Source organism: Myotis myotis, unplaced genomic scaffold (genome assembly GCF_014108235.1).
Source record: "Myotis myotis isolate mMyoMyo1 unplaced genomic scaffold, mMyoMyo1.p scaffold_m19_p_5, whole genome shotgun sequence".
NCBI classification, from domain to species: Eukaryota; Metazoa; Chordata; class Mammalia; order Chiroptera; family Vespertilionidae; genus Myotis; species Myotis myotis.
The window spans coordinates 48,470,843-48,489,800 of NW_023416357.1; the positions used below are offsets into that span (position 1 = coordinate 48,470,843).

Here is an 18,958-nt window from a genome sequence, read left to right on the forward strand (position 1 = left end):
AGACAGTACCAAACTATAGATATTGTTTTTTCCTATAGATTCAAACCTATGATAAAGTTTAATTCTAAATTAGGCACAGTAAGAGATTAACAATCTATAATAATAAAAGCATAATATGCTAATTAGACCAGACAGCCAAACCTTCCAGACAAAGCCGGGGCTGCAAACCGCCGGGGCTGCGAGGGCTGAGCCCCTTGCATGAATTTTGTGCATCGGGCCTCTAGTAACTAATAAAATGTAATAACATACTGTAATAAGTTATACAGTCTCTCAAATTACCTTATTGTACTGTACATACAGTGTGGATATGCTGGACAAAAAGATTCACGTCCCAGGTGGGGACAGAGTGAGACATTGCATGATTTCATCATACTACTCAGAATTGTACACAATTTTAAAATTTATGAATTATTTCTAGAATTTTTCATTTAATATTTTTAGACCACAGTGGACTATTTTCACTCGTTAAAGTCAACATTCTTTTCTTCTCTGTAATCATTCCTGTTAGTTACCAATGAAACCCAGGAGTGAAATCAACCAATTTTAAGTTCTATGCTAAGCCACAGTTTACAGTTTTTCTATTCCTGTAACCTGACCAGATTCTCAACTGTTTAAACTCCTAAAAGACTACGTTTATGGAGATCCTTCAATTTGCAAAGCATAAAGATCCTGAATATGGTGATTTCCACATACAGCCTACAAGTCACTGAGAGACATTATGGGTATTCTTTATGGCTGCAAAAGAAGGTCTAACAGCACATTTTACTATCGGTTCCGTCTTTAATATAGTTTACCTCTGAAAGAAAATATGCCATTTCCCTACCTAGAGTAGTTAAAATAAGTTTGGAACAATATACTTGGTCCTCAGACAAGATCTTAAACCTGCAAAAAATCCAAAAATTAAAAGGGCAAGAAGTTCAGGGAGTCCCATTATCTATTTTTGAATAACACTCTCCCAACTACTTACGTAATTACGTTAAGTGCAAGCTCAGCAGAATGACATCTCTCCAACTTCTGCTTCAGAACAGCAACTTCTTCAGGTCTCGGTGGTTCATATTTCTTTACCAAGTTTCTCATGCCTATGCGGAGAAAAAAATTAGCCTATATAATAAAAGCCTAATACGCAAATTGTTCAACTGGGAGTTCGACTGCTCGCTATGATGTGTGCTGACTACCAGGGGGCAGCACGGAACGTGGCGGGTGCCAGCAGCGGGCGGCAGTGAAGGTACTACTGGCTCTGGTGACAGCGGGACTGCGGCGGGATGGTGGAGTACGTGAGCTGGTGGCGCTAGGCCAAGGTGGGTGGGAGCAGGGTCTCAATTGCCCCGCAGACAGTGACCGGCAGGGGGCCCAGCCCCAACTGATTGCCCCACAGGTGGGATGGTGGAGCAGGTTTGGGGGGGGGGAGGTTGACAGGCGGGGCTGCAAGCCTGGGAGCACAAGCTGGGGCCCGATCCATGCAGGCCACCCCGATGGACCCCACCCAGGCACGAATTCGTGCACTGGGCCTCTAGTACTAGATAATAAGCCTTGTTCTCATAAGGTAGTAGAATATTTTTTTCACATTGTTATGGAACAACATAAAACACTTGAAATGATGTGATTCTCCTTTTCAGGATTTGTACTCTGCATTATAATATAATGAACACCATACTTCTAGCTCAAATAATTATAGCTGCCTGCACTTATGCTATATTACATATAGCATAAAGATAAGCATGCTCTACAATATAGTCAGTATTTTTTTCAAATCCTATTGTGCTCAGTTTTAAAGCTTTTTATAGTAATTCCTTCATGATTTAGTCAACATGCTTTCCCTGACACCAACCATATTCATAACATTCTCTCCTGGGTCAAGAGTGTACTTATTAACAAAGGAAACCATCTATAATAATAACAAAAGCATAATATACTAATTGGACCAGACGTCCTTCCAGAGGAAGCCCAGTTCCTGGGTGCCTGCCGACAGCCAGAGGGAAGCCCGGGTCCCAGGTGCCAGAGGGAAGCCGGTGCCAGCAGCTGGGGGAAGGCCTACTCTTGCATGAATTTTGTGCATTGGGCCTCTAGTTAGCCTATATAATAAAAGCCTAATATGCAAATCGGCAGAATGGCTGGTCACTATGGTGTGCACTGACCACTAGGGGACAGACGCTCAATGCAGGAGCTGCCCCCTGATGGTCAGTGTGCTCCCACAGGGGGAGCACTGCTCAGCCAGAAGCCGGGCTCATGGCTGGTGAGTGCAGTGGCAGGAGCCTCTTCCGCCTCTGCTGCAGGCAGGCGGTAAGGTGCAAGGGGTCCTGGACTGCAAGAGGGATGTCTGACTGCTGGCTTAGGGGATTGGGCCTAAGCAGGCAGGAGGACATTCCCTAAGGGGTCCCGGTCTGCGAGAGGATGCAGGCCGGGCTAAGTGACCCCCCCCTTCCCCCCAGTGCACGAATCTCGTGCACCAGGCCTCTAGTTACATGATATGTAATAAAGGGAGGAAGCGTAGTAAAAATGTATAATTGATGATTCTCTGCTTTAATAAAATATAGAACCCATGTAATGAAACATCAAGAAAACAAAAAATGTCCTTTATAGGCTTAAAGCAAACTACTATGTCAGTGACTTTATAATTGCAGAAGCCTCCTCTACCTAAACTGTTATCCAACAACAATAAATCAAATAATATAAGTATCAAAATTTATAAAGGAAATGATGAGAGATCCAGGGCTTATTATTAGCCAGCCACATGCTCCAAATGGGTGACTATTCCACTAACTTATTTCATAATGCAAATAAAGCAGTGTTTTCAACTGAATTAATACTTGTGACTCAATGCCCCAGGATAGTATCTTGGTTCTGCAAAAAGATGGATAAGATACCTTAATATTGTTAAAGTTCTGAGTATTTCATCAAGAGCTATTCCTTATTTCATGTTAAAAGAAGAGGAGTAAAATTTAGAAGACATCAGCAATAAAACTGTCAGCTATATAATGATCATAGTTTATTATCTTTTAGGCCCTTTCTAACTACTAAATTCCATGTTCCAATTTACAGCTTTGGAAGTGAACCCTATAGTAGTATAACTGAAAACCTATAATTTATCATTCATAAATCAATTAAAAGGGGGAAGCTCTTAAGATCACTTCAAACAGATAGCAAGAAATGATGCTTCTATGTCCTGAAGCATTTTAAACTTTAAAAACATAAAAATTATACCCATTTTCTATTATCATCTAAGATCCAGATCTTCAATCTCAAATTTTACTGGTTTATTCAGCATTTAATTAAACTACAAATTTAATTAACAAGGACATTGGCACAAAAAGTTTTGGGGAAAAATACAATTTACTTTTAATCCTAAAGAGTAGGCAAGTAGCCATGAGCATTCAGTGCCACAGACAAGAATGAAGAACAGATGGGGGCTGGCTAATCTGGCCAGATCAGTTAAGTGGAGGTTCTACTCAACCCCTAAAACAGCTTCTCAACATCAGCACTATGATTGTTTGGGCTGGATAATTCTTTGTTGCAAGCGGCTATATTAGTTTCCTAAGGCTACTATTAAAAATTGCCATAAACTTAGTACGGCTTAAAATAACAATAACGTATCCTTCCTTAGTTCTGAAGCCCAAGAATCTGAAATCAATTTCACTAGGCCATAATCAAAATGTTGGCAAAGCCACCCCCTCTCAGGAGGCCCCAGGGCAGGGGTGGTGAACCTTTTTTATGCCAAGAGTCATTTGAATAATTATAACATCATTCGCCAGCCATACAAAATTACCAACTTCAAAATTAGCCTGCTCACACAATTTGCAATAGCTAAGATTTGGAAACAGCTTAAGTGCCCATCAGCAGATGAGTGGATTAAAAAAATGTGGTACATCTACACACTGGAATACTATGCTGCTATAAAAAAGAAAGAACTCTTTCCATTTGCAACAGCATGGATGGACCTGGAGAGCATTATGCTAACCGAAATAAGCCAGTCGGAGAAAGATAAATATCACATGTTTCACTCATTTGTGGAATATAATGAATAGCATAAACTGATGAACCCAAAAATAGATCCAGAAACAAAGACGCATCAAACAGACCATCAAACCTCAGAGGGAAGGCAGGGGAGGGTGGGGAGGAGGGTAAGAGATCAACCAAAGGACTTGTATGCATGCATATAAGCATGACCATTGGACACAGAAGGGGGGTGAGGTCATGTGCTGGCGAGTGGGAGCAGCCAGGGAGAGGTCAATGGGGGAAAAAGGTAACATATGTAATATTTAAATAAAGAATTTTAAAAAAGAATTAGCCTGCTGTATTTGGTCAAACATTTAATTAATTCATCCCTAATGCCTAGACAGGGATAGGTCCTCCAGCTAGACTATCCCCACTCCTACCCCAGGGGGAAATTGATTCCTTCCCTTTTCCAGCTTCTGGTGGCTACCAGCATTCCTTGGCTTGTGGCCATAATACTCCAATTCTCAAGGCCAGCATCATCAAATCTCCCTCTGCTGTCTTCACATTGCCTTCTGTGTGTCACACCTCCCTCTCTGCCTTTTTTAACAAGGACTCCTGTGATTGTATCTAGGCCTTACCTGGATAATCCAAGATAATCTCCCCATATCAAGATTCTTAACTTTATAACATCTGCATATATGTTAAGACTTATAGTCGCCAGGGATTAAGACATGAATATCTTTGAGGGAGATATTTTTCAGCTTTCCAAGGGGCTTTACTGTGAATTATAAGATATTTAGCAGCATTCTTACTTCTACCTACTAGATGCTGATAGCAGCCACCATCACGCCCCAAGTTGTGACAGCCAAAAAGGTCTCCAGATACTGCAAAAATAGCAACCAGTTGAGAACCACAGTTTTTGTAATATTAACTAACAAAATGACTAGCAAATGACACATGCTAACTAGTTAAAGCTGATGTATCTACAAATTAGAAGTTCCAAATTTAAATATCCCTAAATTTAGTTTCCTATAGATCTTTTTCAGTGCCTATCACATATTTGGTTACACTTTAAAAGAACCCTGTTTTAAAACTTAACCCTTTCTAAATCTGATTGTATTTTTACTTAAGTTCTATATGTATAAAAACTGCTTTTTGTGCATCTTCTATTTGATCCCCACCAATATACCCTTCATGCCTCCATGATACAATAATTCAATGACAGTAAACATAAACAATCTGTCATCTCAAGTTAAATATTAAGATATTTTACAAAGTAACTTTGTTACAGAATATTTTATAAAGTTTTCTTTTACTTACTTTTCATTACATCTAATAACTGTGACAAGCAAGTTCTGTTCTCTTTCAGCATCAGACTTTCTGATAAATAACTGGTAAAAGAGGAAAAGAGTTGTAATCTATTAGACACATACAGCATCTTGAAAAAACCTGACAAATTATTTTCCTCCATGTTCATTTCATCATCAAGGTCAATTAAAAACTTTTTTCTTATTGATTTTAGGGAGAGAGAGGGAGGGAGTTTGGAAGGAAGGGAGGAAGAAGGGGAAAGAGGGAGGGAAAGGGCACAAAACACTGATTTGTTGTTCCAGTTATTTATGCATTCATTGGTTGATTCCTGTATGTGCCCTGACCTGGGATCAAAACAATAACCATGGGTATATGTATCAAGATGACGCTCTAACCAACTGAGCAACCCGGCCAAGGCTCATCATCAAGGCAATTTTAAAATTAATTTATTCACAATGTATTAAAAAACAGTAATTTGAACTCCACAAAGCTATAATGTATAGCTCTTATAGTCTTACTGATTTGCAATTTATATTACATTAAAAGGTGTTTAATTTCTATAATATATAAGCTTAGAGGTATGAAAATAACAGTAGCAACAGTTATTACATTTAATGTTAAGTGTTTAATATATAAACTTTATGAGTCTGAACCTCATTTTACAGACGAGGACTCGAGTAACAGACAAGTCATGGCGATATAAATTGCCCAATATAAAGCAAAGAAGTAAAAGAGGTGGAACCCGGCACAAGTGAGGGTTTTCTCTCCTTACTACCAAGTCCATGTTAATTATAGTTGTTCCTGGGACTTAGCTATTCCAACCAGTGAGAATATCATCCCATGCCTTAAAATTTGATTGCATCTTATTTACATTGAGTCCAAATCAAAGGTATTAATAGTTTTTCATGGATGAATATAAAGCTCAATTACCCATTTTTTTCCAGAACCAATGACAGTAGTATGAAAGTGTAATCTTTATATTTAAGTGTTTACTCTGACGTTTTATGTACCTGAATTTGATCTATAATTGATAACAGCCCAAGTGAACAGATTCTTAAGGCATAAGTAACATTTCAAAGATAAACACAAAAACATTAATTCTTCTCTTGGGTAAAATAGTTACAAAAATAGAAAGACAATTCTTTAAGAAACTGTGTTGAGATATGTGTTTTAAACTATCCAGATTATTTAAATTAGAGGTTTTGTTTGTTTGTTTTTTAATTCAGGGGAAGAGAGAGAAGAGAAAGATAGAAACATCAATGATGTGAGAGAATCACTGACTGGCTGCCTCCTGCATGTCCCCCCACTGGAGATCGCGCCACAACTGAGGCATGTGCCCTGACTAGGAACTGAACCTCGACCTCCTGGTTCACAGTTCAGCACTCAACCACTGAGCCATACCAGCCGGGCAATTATATTAGTTTTGTTAATTAAGTTTAATATTAGATTTTCATCATCTATTGTGGGAGATAACTTTAGATATAGAAATCAGTAACTCCCTTTACAACTAATATATTACTGGTTATCAGTAATTAAAAACAATTTGTTTTCCTTTTCCCCTCTCTTGTAAAACTCCTTCTTAAGTATAAAAATAATGCATTTGGTTCTAATAATGCATTTGCTGACCACATTCTTTAACTCTGAAATTATTTTAAGTTAGCAACTTTTAATTTCAATCTTGAATTAGAATTTTAATTTTGATTTAAAAAATCCAAAGGCAAGCAAGAATATCTAAGCAGTCAAACTAGGAAATTAGAAATAAAGCTCTAAATCCAATAAAAAAGAAGAAAACCTAGAACTAACAACAGAACATCCTATGAGTAATAATCTAAAGCATCCAGAATATAACAATAGCACAAGGGCTTTCTGTCCCTTTTTGAAATCAGGAATAATGTAAAAGCAATTATCCTACTCTCTTTCATTCAGGGTGGCAGAGTAGGTTAGCATTGTGCCCACCTCCTCCCATGACCATATAAAAACTACAATAAAATTATAGAACCATCACAGAAAACCATCTTTAGAACAGGATAGAAAACAGACGCCACACCAAGACTGGTAAAAGGGATAGAGATGCAAAATGAGCTGTTCCATCACCCAGGGTGTGGCAATTAAGAGTTAGAAGGGAGACTTCCATTCAAGATGGTGGAGAAGGTAAACATGGTACTTGCACCCTCCAAAAACCACATTAAAATTACAACTACAGAACAACCATCATTGAGAACCATGTGAAATCTAGCTGAACGTAAGTCCTATAACTAGGGATATAAAGAAGCCACCTTGAGATTGGTAGGAGGGGCGGAGATGCAGAACAGAGTGGTCTGCACCCATGTGTGGTGATTAAAAATCACAAGGCATATCTTGGCTGTGGAGGTCCCAGTAGGAATTAAGGAGTCCTAGCCTCACACTAGGCTCCCCAGCCCAGAGTTGTAGTCTTGGGAAGAGAAGATCCAATAACTTCTGGCTGTGAAAAGCAGTGGAGATTGTGGCTGAGTAAGAGGGAGGGCTGGGGGAGTCCCAGGCTATCCTCTTAAAGGGCTCATGTATGGACTTACTCCCTGAGATCCAGCACTGGGGCAGCAGTTGGAAAGGCACCACAGACATTCAAGAAGGAACTGAATTGTCTGGCTTTGGGGCAAGGGCTGGAGGGTTAGCTTTCTCCCACACAGAGTGCTGGCAGAGGCTATTGCTTCTTTGCTGAGCCCTCCCCCTGCAGATGCAGACAGGCACCACATCTGAGTTTCCATCAACGTGTTTAACACTGTGCCCTGGAAATTTCCCGAGACCTGCCCCACCCTACTTGTTGGCCCACCCAATCGACTTCCAATGGCTTTTCCATATACACATCCTGTCTTGGCTTATGATCTGGATTTTCCTATATTCTCTCAAAGGTTCACAAACCCCAAACAAGCAACATCTGGCCTCAGCATGCTGCTTGCCTCTTGCTAAGTGGGCACTAGCAGCCAGACTCAGTTCACAGCCTGGCCTCTCCTGGGCAACTCCAAGCCCAGCACAAGTAACAATCATCTACATTATCTTTTTGAGGCTCATGCTGGGTGGCCTTGGGCAGAGCACAGATGGTAGCTGACCATGGCCTACACCTTCCAGGAGGTCCCAGAGACAGTGCAACATGGTAGCTAGCTTCAGACCATGTTGAAGTATCACCTGACTATTCCACAAGTGACACACTCAAGGGGCGGATACTGCTGGCATCAGAGCTGTCTGCTGAAGCAAATTCTGTTCTATAGGGTCAGCCCCTGCATAGCAGCTCCAACACTGTAGTTGCTAATCAGCCTGGGAGTTGATCCCTCCCATTCACAAACCAATAGCAATCAAAGCTCAACTACAACAGGAGGGTGTACACAACTCGCATGGGGTCGCACTTGGAGCACCCAGCTCAGGGGACCAGAGAGGCTGCACCACTGGTCCCTATAGGACACCCACTACATAAGGCCACCACACCAGAAAATCTACCTAAATACATAGAAACAAAAACTGAGAGGCAGCCAAAATGGTAGACTAAGACACATGTCCCAAATAAAAGAATGGGAGAAATCTCCAGAAAAAAGAATTAAATGCAACAGAGGCAAGCAAACTACCAATTACAGAGTTCAAAACAATGGTTATAAAAATGCTCAATGGATGCAGTGAAAATTTCAGCAGCATAAAAAAGGACACAGAAACCATAAAAAGAACCAGTAAGAAATGAAGAACATAACAACTGAAATTAAGAATATACCAGAAGGAAATCAACAGCAGATTAGATGAAGCAGAGGACCAAATCAGTGATTGGGAAGGTAAGGTAGCAGAAAACACCCATTCAGAGCAGCAGAAAGAAATTTTTTTTTTAAAAAAAAGAGAAAATAGTTTAAGGGACCTCTGGGATAACACCAAGTATAATAACACCCTCATTTTAGGGGTACCAGGAGGAGAAGAGAAAAAGCAAGGGACTGAGAACCTAATTGATAATGACTGAAAACTTCCCTAATCTGGTGAAGAAAAAAAGCTCCGAAGTCTAGGAAGTATAGAGATGAACACACCAAGACATCTAATTAAAATCCCAAAGGTGCCCTAGCCAGTTTGGCTCAGTGGATAGAGCGTCGGCCTGCGGACTGAAGGGTCCCAGGTTCGATTCTGGCCAAGGGCACATGCCCGGGTTGCGGGCTTGATCCCCAGTAGGGGGATGCAGGAGGCAGCCAATCAATGACTCTCTAATATCACTGATGTTTCTATCTCTCTCTCCCTCTTTCTTCCTCTCTGAAATCAATAAAGAAATATATTTAAAAAAATACTAATAAAATAAAATCCCAAAGGTTAAAGACAAAGGGAGAATTTTAAAAGCAGCAAGAGAAAAGCAATTAGTTACATACAAGGGAGCTCCCATAAGACTGTGAGCTAATTTCTCAACAGGAACTTTTGCAGGCCAAAAGGGATTGGCACAAAATATTCAAAGTGATGAAAAGCAAGAACCTACAACCAAGATTACTCTACCCAGCAAAGCTATCATTTAGAATTGAAGGACAGATAAAGAGCTTCCCAAACAAGAAAAAGCTAAGAGATAAAGGAGTTCATCATGACCAAACCAGTATTGCAAGGTATGTTAAAGTATCATCTTTAGGAAGATCAAAAATATAAATGAACTGGTAATAAATACATACCTATCAACAATTACTGTAAGTGCAAATGGATTAAATGCTCCATTCAAAAGACTGATTGAATGGATAGCTGATTGGATATGAAAACAATACCATCACATGCACTGTCTACAAAAGACTCACTTCCGATCAAGAGACATATACAGACTGAAAGTAAACAGATAGAAAAAGACATTTCATGAAAAAGGAAAGGAAACAACGAAACAAAAGCTGGCTCAGCAATATTCATACCAGACAAAATAGCCCCTAAAACAAAGGCAATATATATAAAGAGACATAAAGAAGGACCCAGTAATTCCACACCTGGATATTTATCTGGAGAAACTCAAAACACTAAATCGGAAGGACATATGCATCCATATGCTCATTGCAGCATCTATTCTATATATATATATATAAAAGTCTAAGTGGTTGTCCAACTGGTAGCTATGACACGTAATGACCACCAGGAGGCAGAGGCTCCGACCATAGCTATGATGTGCACTGACCACCAGGGGGCAGATGCTCAACACAGGTGCTGTCGAGCTGCAGTGACTTGGCAGCTGCAGTTCTTGGGTGATGCACTGCCGGGGTCCAGCCCCAGCAGGTCCAGGGGTCCCCAAAGGTGTGGATGGAGTCGGCGATGAAGGAATGACACAGAGACAGCGTTCAGTTGATCAGCAGCCTAGCCAGGATCTCTAGCCAGGATCTGGTCTGGATCTCCAGCCGGGTTCTGTGTCCATGTTCTCTTGCTAGGTTCTCCAGGTTCTCCAGCCAGGTTCTGTAGCCATGTTCCCTCGCTAGGTTCTCCAGCCAGGTTCAGTCACCAGGTTCTAGTCAGGTTCTCTTGCCAATTTCTGTAGTCAGGTTCAGTCCAGGATCTTTTGCCATGTTCTCTCGCTAGGTTCTGTCTCTAGGTTCTGAGGCCAGTTTCTGCCCAGGATCTTTTGCCATGTTCTCTCCAGCGAAGTTCTTCTGTCTCTAGGTTCCGTGTAGGTTCTGTCTCCTTAGTTCTGAGTTCTGTGTTCTAAGTTCTGAGTCTTGCTGTCTTGTTGCATCTGTATTTATACCAGTTGATTCAATCCTATCAATCTCTATTACAAAGGTTAGGGTGTTTCTTATCTTCATTCCAGGGAGTAAAGATTATGTAGCTTAAGCACGATTGTTCGTAGTTAAAGTGATTAATTACCCGCCTGGCACTTAGTTAAGAGGTTTTATTCCCTCCCTAACTTCAGGGGAAAATCCCTACCTGGGGAAACAACCTTTCTCAGAGACCATGGTTAAAACACATAGTGCCAAGAAGGTGAGCAAACATATTAAGAACAGTATGCCATATATGCCAGGTCCCTTGAAACAGCAAGCATGGACCGGCTCCCGGCAATGCACCCGGAACCAGAGAGGAGGGAGCCCAAATTCAGGGTGCGTCACTCAAGAACTGCCCTCTCGCAATCCAGGACCCCTCGGGGGATGTTGGAGAGCCGGTTTCGGCCCAATCCTTGCAGGCCAGGCCAAGGGACGCCACCAGTGCACAAATCCGTGCACTAGGCCTCTATCTATTTGTAAAAGCCAAGATATGAAAGCAACTTACGTGTCCATCAATAGATGAATGAATAAGGAAGTGGTGCATTTATATAGGGTGGGGCAAAAGTAGGTTACAGTTGTTCATATGTAAAAAAAAATAATACAAGAATACACTCTGTTTTGCATACCCACCACTGTAAACCTACTTTTGCCTCACCTTTGTGGTACAATGAAAGATGACTTAGCCATAAAAAAGAACGAAATCTCGCCATCTGCCACAACAAAGATGTACCCAGAGAGTATTGTGCTGAGTTAAGTCTGAGAAAGACAAATGCCATATTATTTCACTTATATGTGGAATCTAAAAAAGTAAACAAACAAGCAGAATAGAAACAGATTCATAGATGCAGAGAATATTTTGATAGTTGCCAAATGGGAGGGGAGTTGGGGGCTAGATGAAAAAGATAAAGGGATTAAAACATACAAATTGGTAGCTACAGAACAGTTATGGGGATGTTACTTTTACCATAGGGACTATAATCAATAAAAATGTAATAACTATGTATAGTGTCATATGGGTACTAGTTTATTAGGTGATCACTTTGTAAGTTACATAAATGTTTATTTACTAGGTTATACATCTGAAACTAATAGGACACATACTAATGAGGCCACACTGACCACACTAGGAGATGTAACAGATATACTTAATACACAGAAAGACACATGGAGGTAGCCAAAATGAGACAGAAACAAGTCTCAGATGAAATAATGAGACAAAACTTTAAAAAAATAACTAAATGAAATGGAGGCAAGCAATCTATTAGATACAGAATTCAAAACACTGGTTATAAGGATGCTCAATAAACTTAGGAGAACAGATGAAGTCAGTGAGAACACACACAAAGAGAAACCATTAAATAGTCAGAAATTCAGAATATAATAACTGAAATGAAGAATACATTAGACAGAATCAACAGCATATTAGATAAAACAAATAATCAAATCAGTGATTTGGAATACTAGGCAGCAAAAAATACCCAATCAAAACAGCAAAAAGAAAAAAGAATAAAAAATGTGAGGATAGTTTAAGGTACTTGTGGGATAAGATTAAACATTCACTACTTGCATCATAGGGGTACCAGAAGAAAAGTAAGAGTATGGGACTGAGAAAATATATATGTATATGTATGTATGTATGTGTGTGTATGTGTCTGTGTGTGTGTGTGTGTGTGTGTGTGTGTGTATATATATATATATATATATCCATCCCTTGCCAATGTAGGAACACCTAAATATGTAAAGCAAATATTGATGGATATAAAGGAGAGATCAACAGTAACACAGTAATAGTAGGGGACTTTAACACCCTATTGATATAAATAGACTGATTATCCAGGCAGAAAATCAACAAGGAAACATTGGCCTTAAATGAAAAGTTAGACCAAATGCATGTAATTGATGTTTTTAGAACAGTTCTCTCAAAAAAAGTGATCTAAACTGTTCTAAAAATTGGTATTTTTAGAACAGTTCTCTCATTCTTTTCAAGTACAACTGGAACATTTTCCAGGATCGACCACATGTTAGGCCACATTTAAGAAGATTGAAATTATATCAAGCACCTTCTCCAATACAATGTTAAGAAACTAGAAATCAATTACAGAAGAAAATGGAAAAACACAAACACATGGAGGCTAAATAACAAGCTACTAAACAATGAATGGGTTAACAATGAGGGTCAAGAAGAAATCAAAAGATACCTTGAGACAAATGAAAGTGAAAACATAACAACCCAAAATCTATGGGATATAGTTATAAGAGGGAAATTCACAGTAATCCAGGCCTACCTCAAGAAACAAGAAAAATCTCAAATAAACAATATAACCTTATACCTAAAAAGGAACTAGAAAATGAGCAAAGCCCAAAATAAGTAGAAGGAAATAATAAAGATCAGAGCTGAAATAAAATAAGTCTAAAAACATATAAAAGATCATTAAAACCAAAAGCTGTGTTGTTGTTCTTTTGAGACGATAAAGAAAAGTGATAAACCTTTAACCAGACTCATCACAAAAAGAAAGAACCAAAATAAAATCAAGAAGTGAAGGGTTAATGACTGACAACACAAGAATGCACAGGATTATAAGGAAATACTATGAACAATTATATTCCAACAAATTAGACAAACTGGAAGAAACATACAATCTTTGAAGACTGAATCAAAAAGATACAGAAAATATGAACAGACCAATTAACTACTAATATAATCAAATCGGTAAAAAAAAAATCCCAACAAAAAACTTTTGGACCAGAAAGCTTCACAGGTGACTTTTAACACACATTCTAAGAATTAACACCAATTCTTCTCAAATCATTCCAAAAAAATTGAAGAGGAGGGAAGGGTCCCAAGCTCATTGTGTGAAGCCAATATTAATTACCTTGAATCCAGAACCAGACAAAGACATTATAAAAAAAGAAAATTAAATTTTAAAAAGAAAAAAAAATTATAGGCCGAAATCCTTAATGAACATAGATGCAAAAATCCTGAACAAAATATTAGCAAACTAAATTTAGCGATACATTTAATAAATCATAAACCATAATCCATTGGGACTTATTCTTGGAATGCAAAGTTGGTTCCATATCCACAATCAATTAATGTAATATACCACATAAACAAAATGAAGGATAAAAATCATATCAATAGATGCAGAAAAAGCATCTGACAAAAGCCACCATCCATTTATGATAAAAACTCTCAGCAAAGTGGGAATAGAGGGAACATACGTTAATATAATAAATGCCATACATGACAAATCCACAGCTGACATCATACTCAAGGTGAAAAGCTAAAAATGTTTTCCTTAAGATCAGGAACAAGACATCCTTCCATTTTTATTCAACATAGTATTGGAAGTTCTAGCCACAGCAATCAGACAAGAAAAAGAAATAAAAGGCATACAAATTGGAAAGGAAGAAGTAAAGCTGTCACTACTTGCAGCTGACTTGATACAACAAGAACCCTAAAGCTTTCCCCCAAAAACTACTAGAACTAATAAATGAATTCAGTAAAACAGCAGGATACAAAATTACTGTTCAGAAATCATTTGCATTTTTAAACATCAATAACAAACTATCAGAGAAGCTAAGGAAAGAAATCCAACTGCATGAGGGGGAAAAAAAAAGAAATACACTTAACCAAGGAGTTAAAAGACCTGTACTAATACTTAGAAAATTACAAGACAATGAAAAGACAAATAAATGGAAGCAAATACCATGTTCAAAGATAGAAATATGAACATCATTTAAATGTCCATACTACCCAAAGCAATTTATAGAATGAATGCAATCCTTATCAAAATACCAGTGGCAATTTTCACAGAATTAGTACAAATGATTCTAAAATTTATATGGAACCACAAAAGACCCCAAATAGCCAAGCAATCTTGATAAAAAACTACAAAGTTAGATGCATCATGCTGCCTGATATCAAACTATACTACAAGGCTATAGTAATAAAAACAGCATGTGTAGATCAATAAAATAGAATAGAGAGTACAGTCTAGAAATAAGCCCACGCCTATATAGACAAAGGAGACAAGAATATACAATGGGGTAAAGACAGTCTCTTCAATAAATTGTGTTGGGAAAAATGGACAGATACATGCAAAAGAAAATAAAACTAGACCACTTTCTTAGACCATATAGAAAAATAAACTCAAAATGGTTAAAGACTCAACATAAGACCTGAAACCATAAAACTCCTAGATAAAAACACTGGCAATAAACTTTTGTACATCGCTCTTAATAAGTCTCCTCAGACAAGGGAAACAAAATAAAATATAAACAAATGGGACTACTGCAAACTAAAAAGGTTTTGCACAGAAAAAGAACACATAAAAAATTCTGTATCGCTAAGAAAAATTTCACCACTCAAAAATATGCATGTACTCTCTATATGATACATAAACACATTAATCAAACATTTGATTATCTGAATTCTAGAAAGAGACTTTCTTCCCTTAGAGACTAAAAGCCTCACACCTGAACTCCACTGATATCAATTATTTGCATGAATATCTTTTTTAATTAAGTCAAGGATTTATATATTATTATTACATTCCTAAAGTATAGTACAGTTTAGGCACTCAGTAAAGGCTTGCTTAAGTAATTAGATAGATGTATATATCACTTTGGGATTAAATGTATATATTTATATACAGTTGGCAAGCTGTATTTGTAGAGAAGAGGCATACCATAAATTAAGCAAAATGCAAGCCCACAAATCCTTATCTTGGGTTTGTTTTGAAATTAAAAGTAACCTGGTGTATATACTATGATGTCTGGGGCAGTATTCTGTAATTAGTAATATTAATATTTCACAAGAAAACATATTCCCATTAAATGAAAGACTAAATCAACGTCTGCTCATGTCTGCTGCCCCATATCAATGGATTTTGAAATTAAGGATGAGGGATGACATGTAGAACACCTTCCTCAGCTATTTCAAGGATTAAAATAAATCAGAACTTCAAAGATCTTAAAAAAATTAATACAAAAGTTCAAAAAGTTGAGTTTGCTGCCAGACTGTGCTGGAGTTATAAATACAAATAATACAGGAATAATAATATTTAATTAATCTGTACTGAAGATATTTTTATAAGAATCAAGTGAATTCAATTTATGTAAAGTGCTTATCATAGAACCTGGTTCTCATTGTGCATTTATGTATTAAGTATTACTATTTACAACTGAATTGCAATTCATTTGGACATTCTTTAAAGTACTATTCATTCAATAAATCTTTACTAAATTCCATATGCCACACATACTTTATAGCAGGAGAATAATGATAAATCAAGGCAGACATATTTTGGCACTCATGTTGACCACTACTTCACAAAACTTTTAAATTTGCCATATACTGATAGCTGTATCAGTCTTTTGAAGATCAACCTGATTTACTTCTACTTTAGTCACAAACGAATCCTCTTAGCTCAAAAATATCATACTCGATTTTTAAAGATTTCCTTAAAAAGTGATTTCATTTCTTCCCTCAGCTGCCCTAACCCTTCCAGCCATAGGAGATATAAAGGACTATATTCACAAAATGAACCTTACTTAAAAACTCAGATTCCAGTAGAGAATAAACTAAGTAACTGAATGATCTAAGTTAAAACACAAATTAATACCTTTCCATAGTAATTCCTGCTCTGGAAGCACTGGATAAAATGGCAGTCAGGGCGATTTGAGAAGGTGTGTATAAAAGGTAAGCATCTGTCAGCGCAACTCTATTAAGAAAGTCATCTGCTGTTTTTCTCAAAATCTCTGGATTCTCCAACATGGGATAGCGGGTCTAGAAAGAAAGTTTGCAAATGTTATTACTTATGAGGGTTTAATGAAGTGACAGTTCAAAATATTCATATTAATCAGAAATTAACACAAGATGCTTTTATAAAACTTTTTTCTATACTCTAGTAACAACCATCTTTCCATGTAAGATTATTTTGTACTCCACATTAGAATGTACTGAAAGTGCAGTTGTTAAGTAAGAAACATATGCTTTAAAATAATATAGCTCAAGTTCCCAGCATAGTACTTGGCTATTCTGATTTATGTTAATCTATTTTTGTCCTTTTCCACAAAAGGAAGTATGGGAGAGGAGTCTCTTAGAAATTCCATTGGGTCTGAAGTTGACCCAAGAAATACATACTTCCCAGGTAATCCAGGTGATTCAGATGTAAGACAATATTTAGAAACCAAAGCATCACCTCATTTTGATTTGAAATTCCTCTACTTAACGTTTACTTTTGGAAAGAAGCAAATGGAAATAAATCTTGGTTTAATTACAGAATTATTTTTAGAATATGCCTAGGAAATATGGAAGTTCCCATATTTCCTGACAATTCTTACCCTTTAACATGAGCCCTAAATCCTTGGATTTACTGTAGATACCCACAATCAGCTCCAAAAGCAGTAAGAAATCTTTTCCATAATCTGAAACAAAAATTCAGATATAGCCTTGGCCTGTTTTGTTCAGTAGTTAGAGGTCGGTCCTTGGACTGAAGGGTCATGGGTTCAATTCTGGTCAAGCGCACATACCTCAGTTGCAGGCTCTATCCCCGGCCCTGGGTCAGGGTGCATGTGGGAGGCAACCAATCGATGTGGCTCTCTCACATCAATGTTTCTCTCTCTCTGTCTCTCCCCCTTCCTTCAACTCTCTCTAAAAATCAATGGGAAAAACAAATCCTCAGGTGAGGATTCACACACACACACACACACACAATCAGATACAATTGTGTAGTCACACCCAGGTGTAGTCATGATCCCAAAATGCCTAACCTCTGACATTCCACTTTTCCCAATACATTTGCTCAATTATTTCACAGCTATTCTTTGTCTTCCTCCTTAGAACTTTTGGTCTCTATCTCTCTACTTGTTTCTACTCACCCGTGTTCTCTGGTCCTTATTTTCCTCCTGATTTCCCTGTACCATATGTTACCAACACATTGCTGGCAAAAGTTCAACAGGTGAATTCAACAAACCTCCTGTTTTGCAATCATACCTAGATTTCTGGTGCTGCTAGAGAAAACAATACAACTAAGAGGTCTGGTATTATTATTATTATAAACTAGAGGCCTCGTACACGAATTCGTGCACAGGTGAGGTCCCTCAGCCTGGCCAGCGATTGGGCCAATCAGGGCCGTGTCACGGGAAGTTGGCTGGCCAGGGGGATGGACCGTAGGAGTTTGGCTTTGGGAGCACACAGACAACCAGGGGGCAGCTCCAGCGTTGAGTGTCTGCCCCCTGGTGGTCAGTGTGTGTCATAGCTACCGGCCAGTCATCTGGTCATAACGGTCACTTAGGCTTTTTATATATATAGATTTAGGTTCCCTTATCTTAGCAAGGCTCTCAACACTGCCTACCTATAATGTTCCATAGAAAACATGTTCTATTTTTCAATGTCTATGTTAAACATTCTCCATCTCTCTCAATGTTTTTACTAATTCTCAGAAACTCTATCACTCATAGAAAATGGTATCTGCTCTTAACAAAGAAACTCTGTGTCCTGCACCACTAAATTTCCAGGCATAACACTGTTTTCCTCTTCCCTGCCTTAAAAGAGCGACTGTTCCAAGGCCAATCCTTGTACCTTGCTTTGAAACCGACGGCAGGCCCTTCTAACTTACTCCAAAGAGAAACTTGAGCTACAGATTTTCCACCTTTCCGTTTAAGCTTTCTCTCATTACCAGCTCCCCACATCAGTTTCTTCCACAAAACAAAACTCAACAGAAAGCCGTCCCTTTCCTCTTTTTCTAGCAGTTCCCTCATCTTCTCAATAATCCCATCTTCTTTTTCCACTTCAAAGACAAGCTGTCTAATCCAAGTTATATATAACTGTTTGCTCACTTATTCATTCCCCAAATGGCTCCAATCTGCTTTCACCCTGCATACGCCACAGAGACTACTTTCACCCAAATCACTTTTCTGGCACTAAATCCAGCAAGCATTAACCATCTACTTCTACTCTGCCTAAATTCTGAGTGGGAGTGGGGAGTTGCTCATAT

General features: G+C 38.3%; 1 protein-coding gene across 17 annotated transcripts in view; it reads right to left on the minus strand.

The window, feature by feature from the left end:
• Positions 1–18,958, minus strand: part of CCNH (cyclin H) — a 51,100-nt gene that overhangs the window by 21,527 nt on the left and 10,615 nt on the right. For all 17 annotated transcript variants that reach the window (XR_004967374.1, XR_004967376.1, XR_004967372.1 and 14 more), the window contains 3 exons: positions 16,583–16,746; positions 5,254–5,324; positions 968–1,079 (listed from right to left, as the gene is read on the minus strand). Coding sequence is in view for 10 of the 17 variants with exons in the window: in XM_036307985.1 (XP_036163878.1) it covers positions 968–1,079; positions 5,254–5,324; positions 16,583–16,746 (347 nt within the window). In the remaining 7 variants the exon portion in view is untranslated. The remainder of the gene's footprint in view (positions 1–967; positions 1,080–5,253; positions 5,325–16,582; positions 16,747–18,958) is intronic.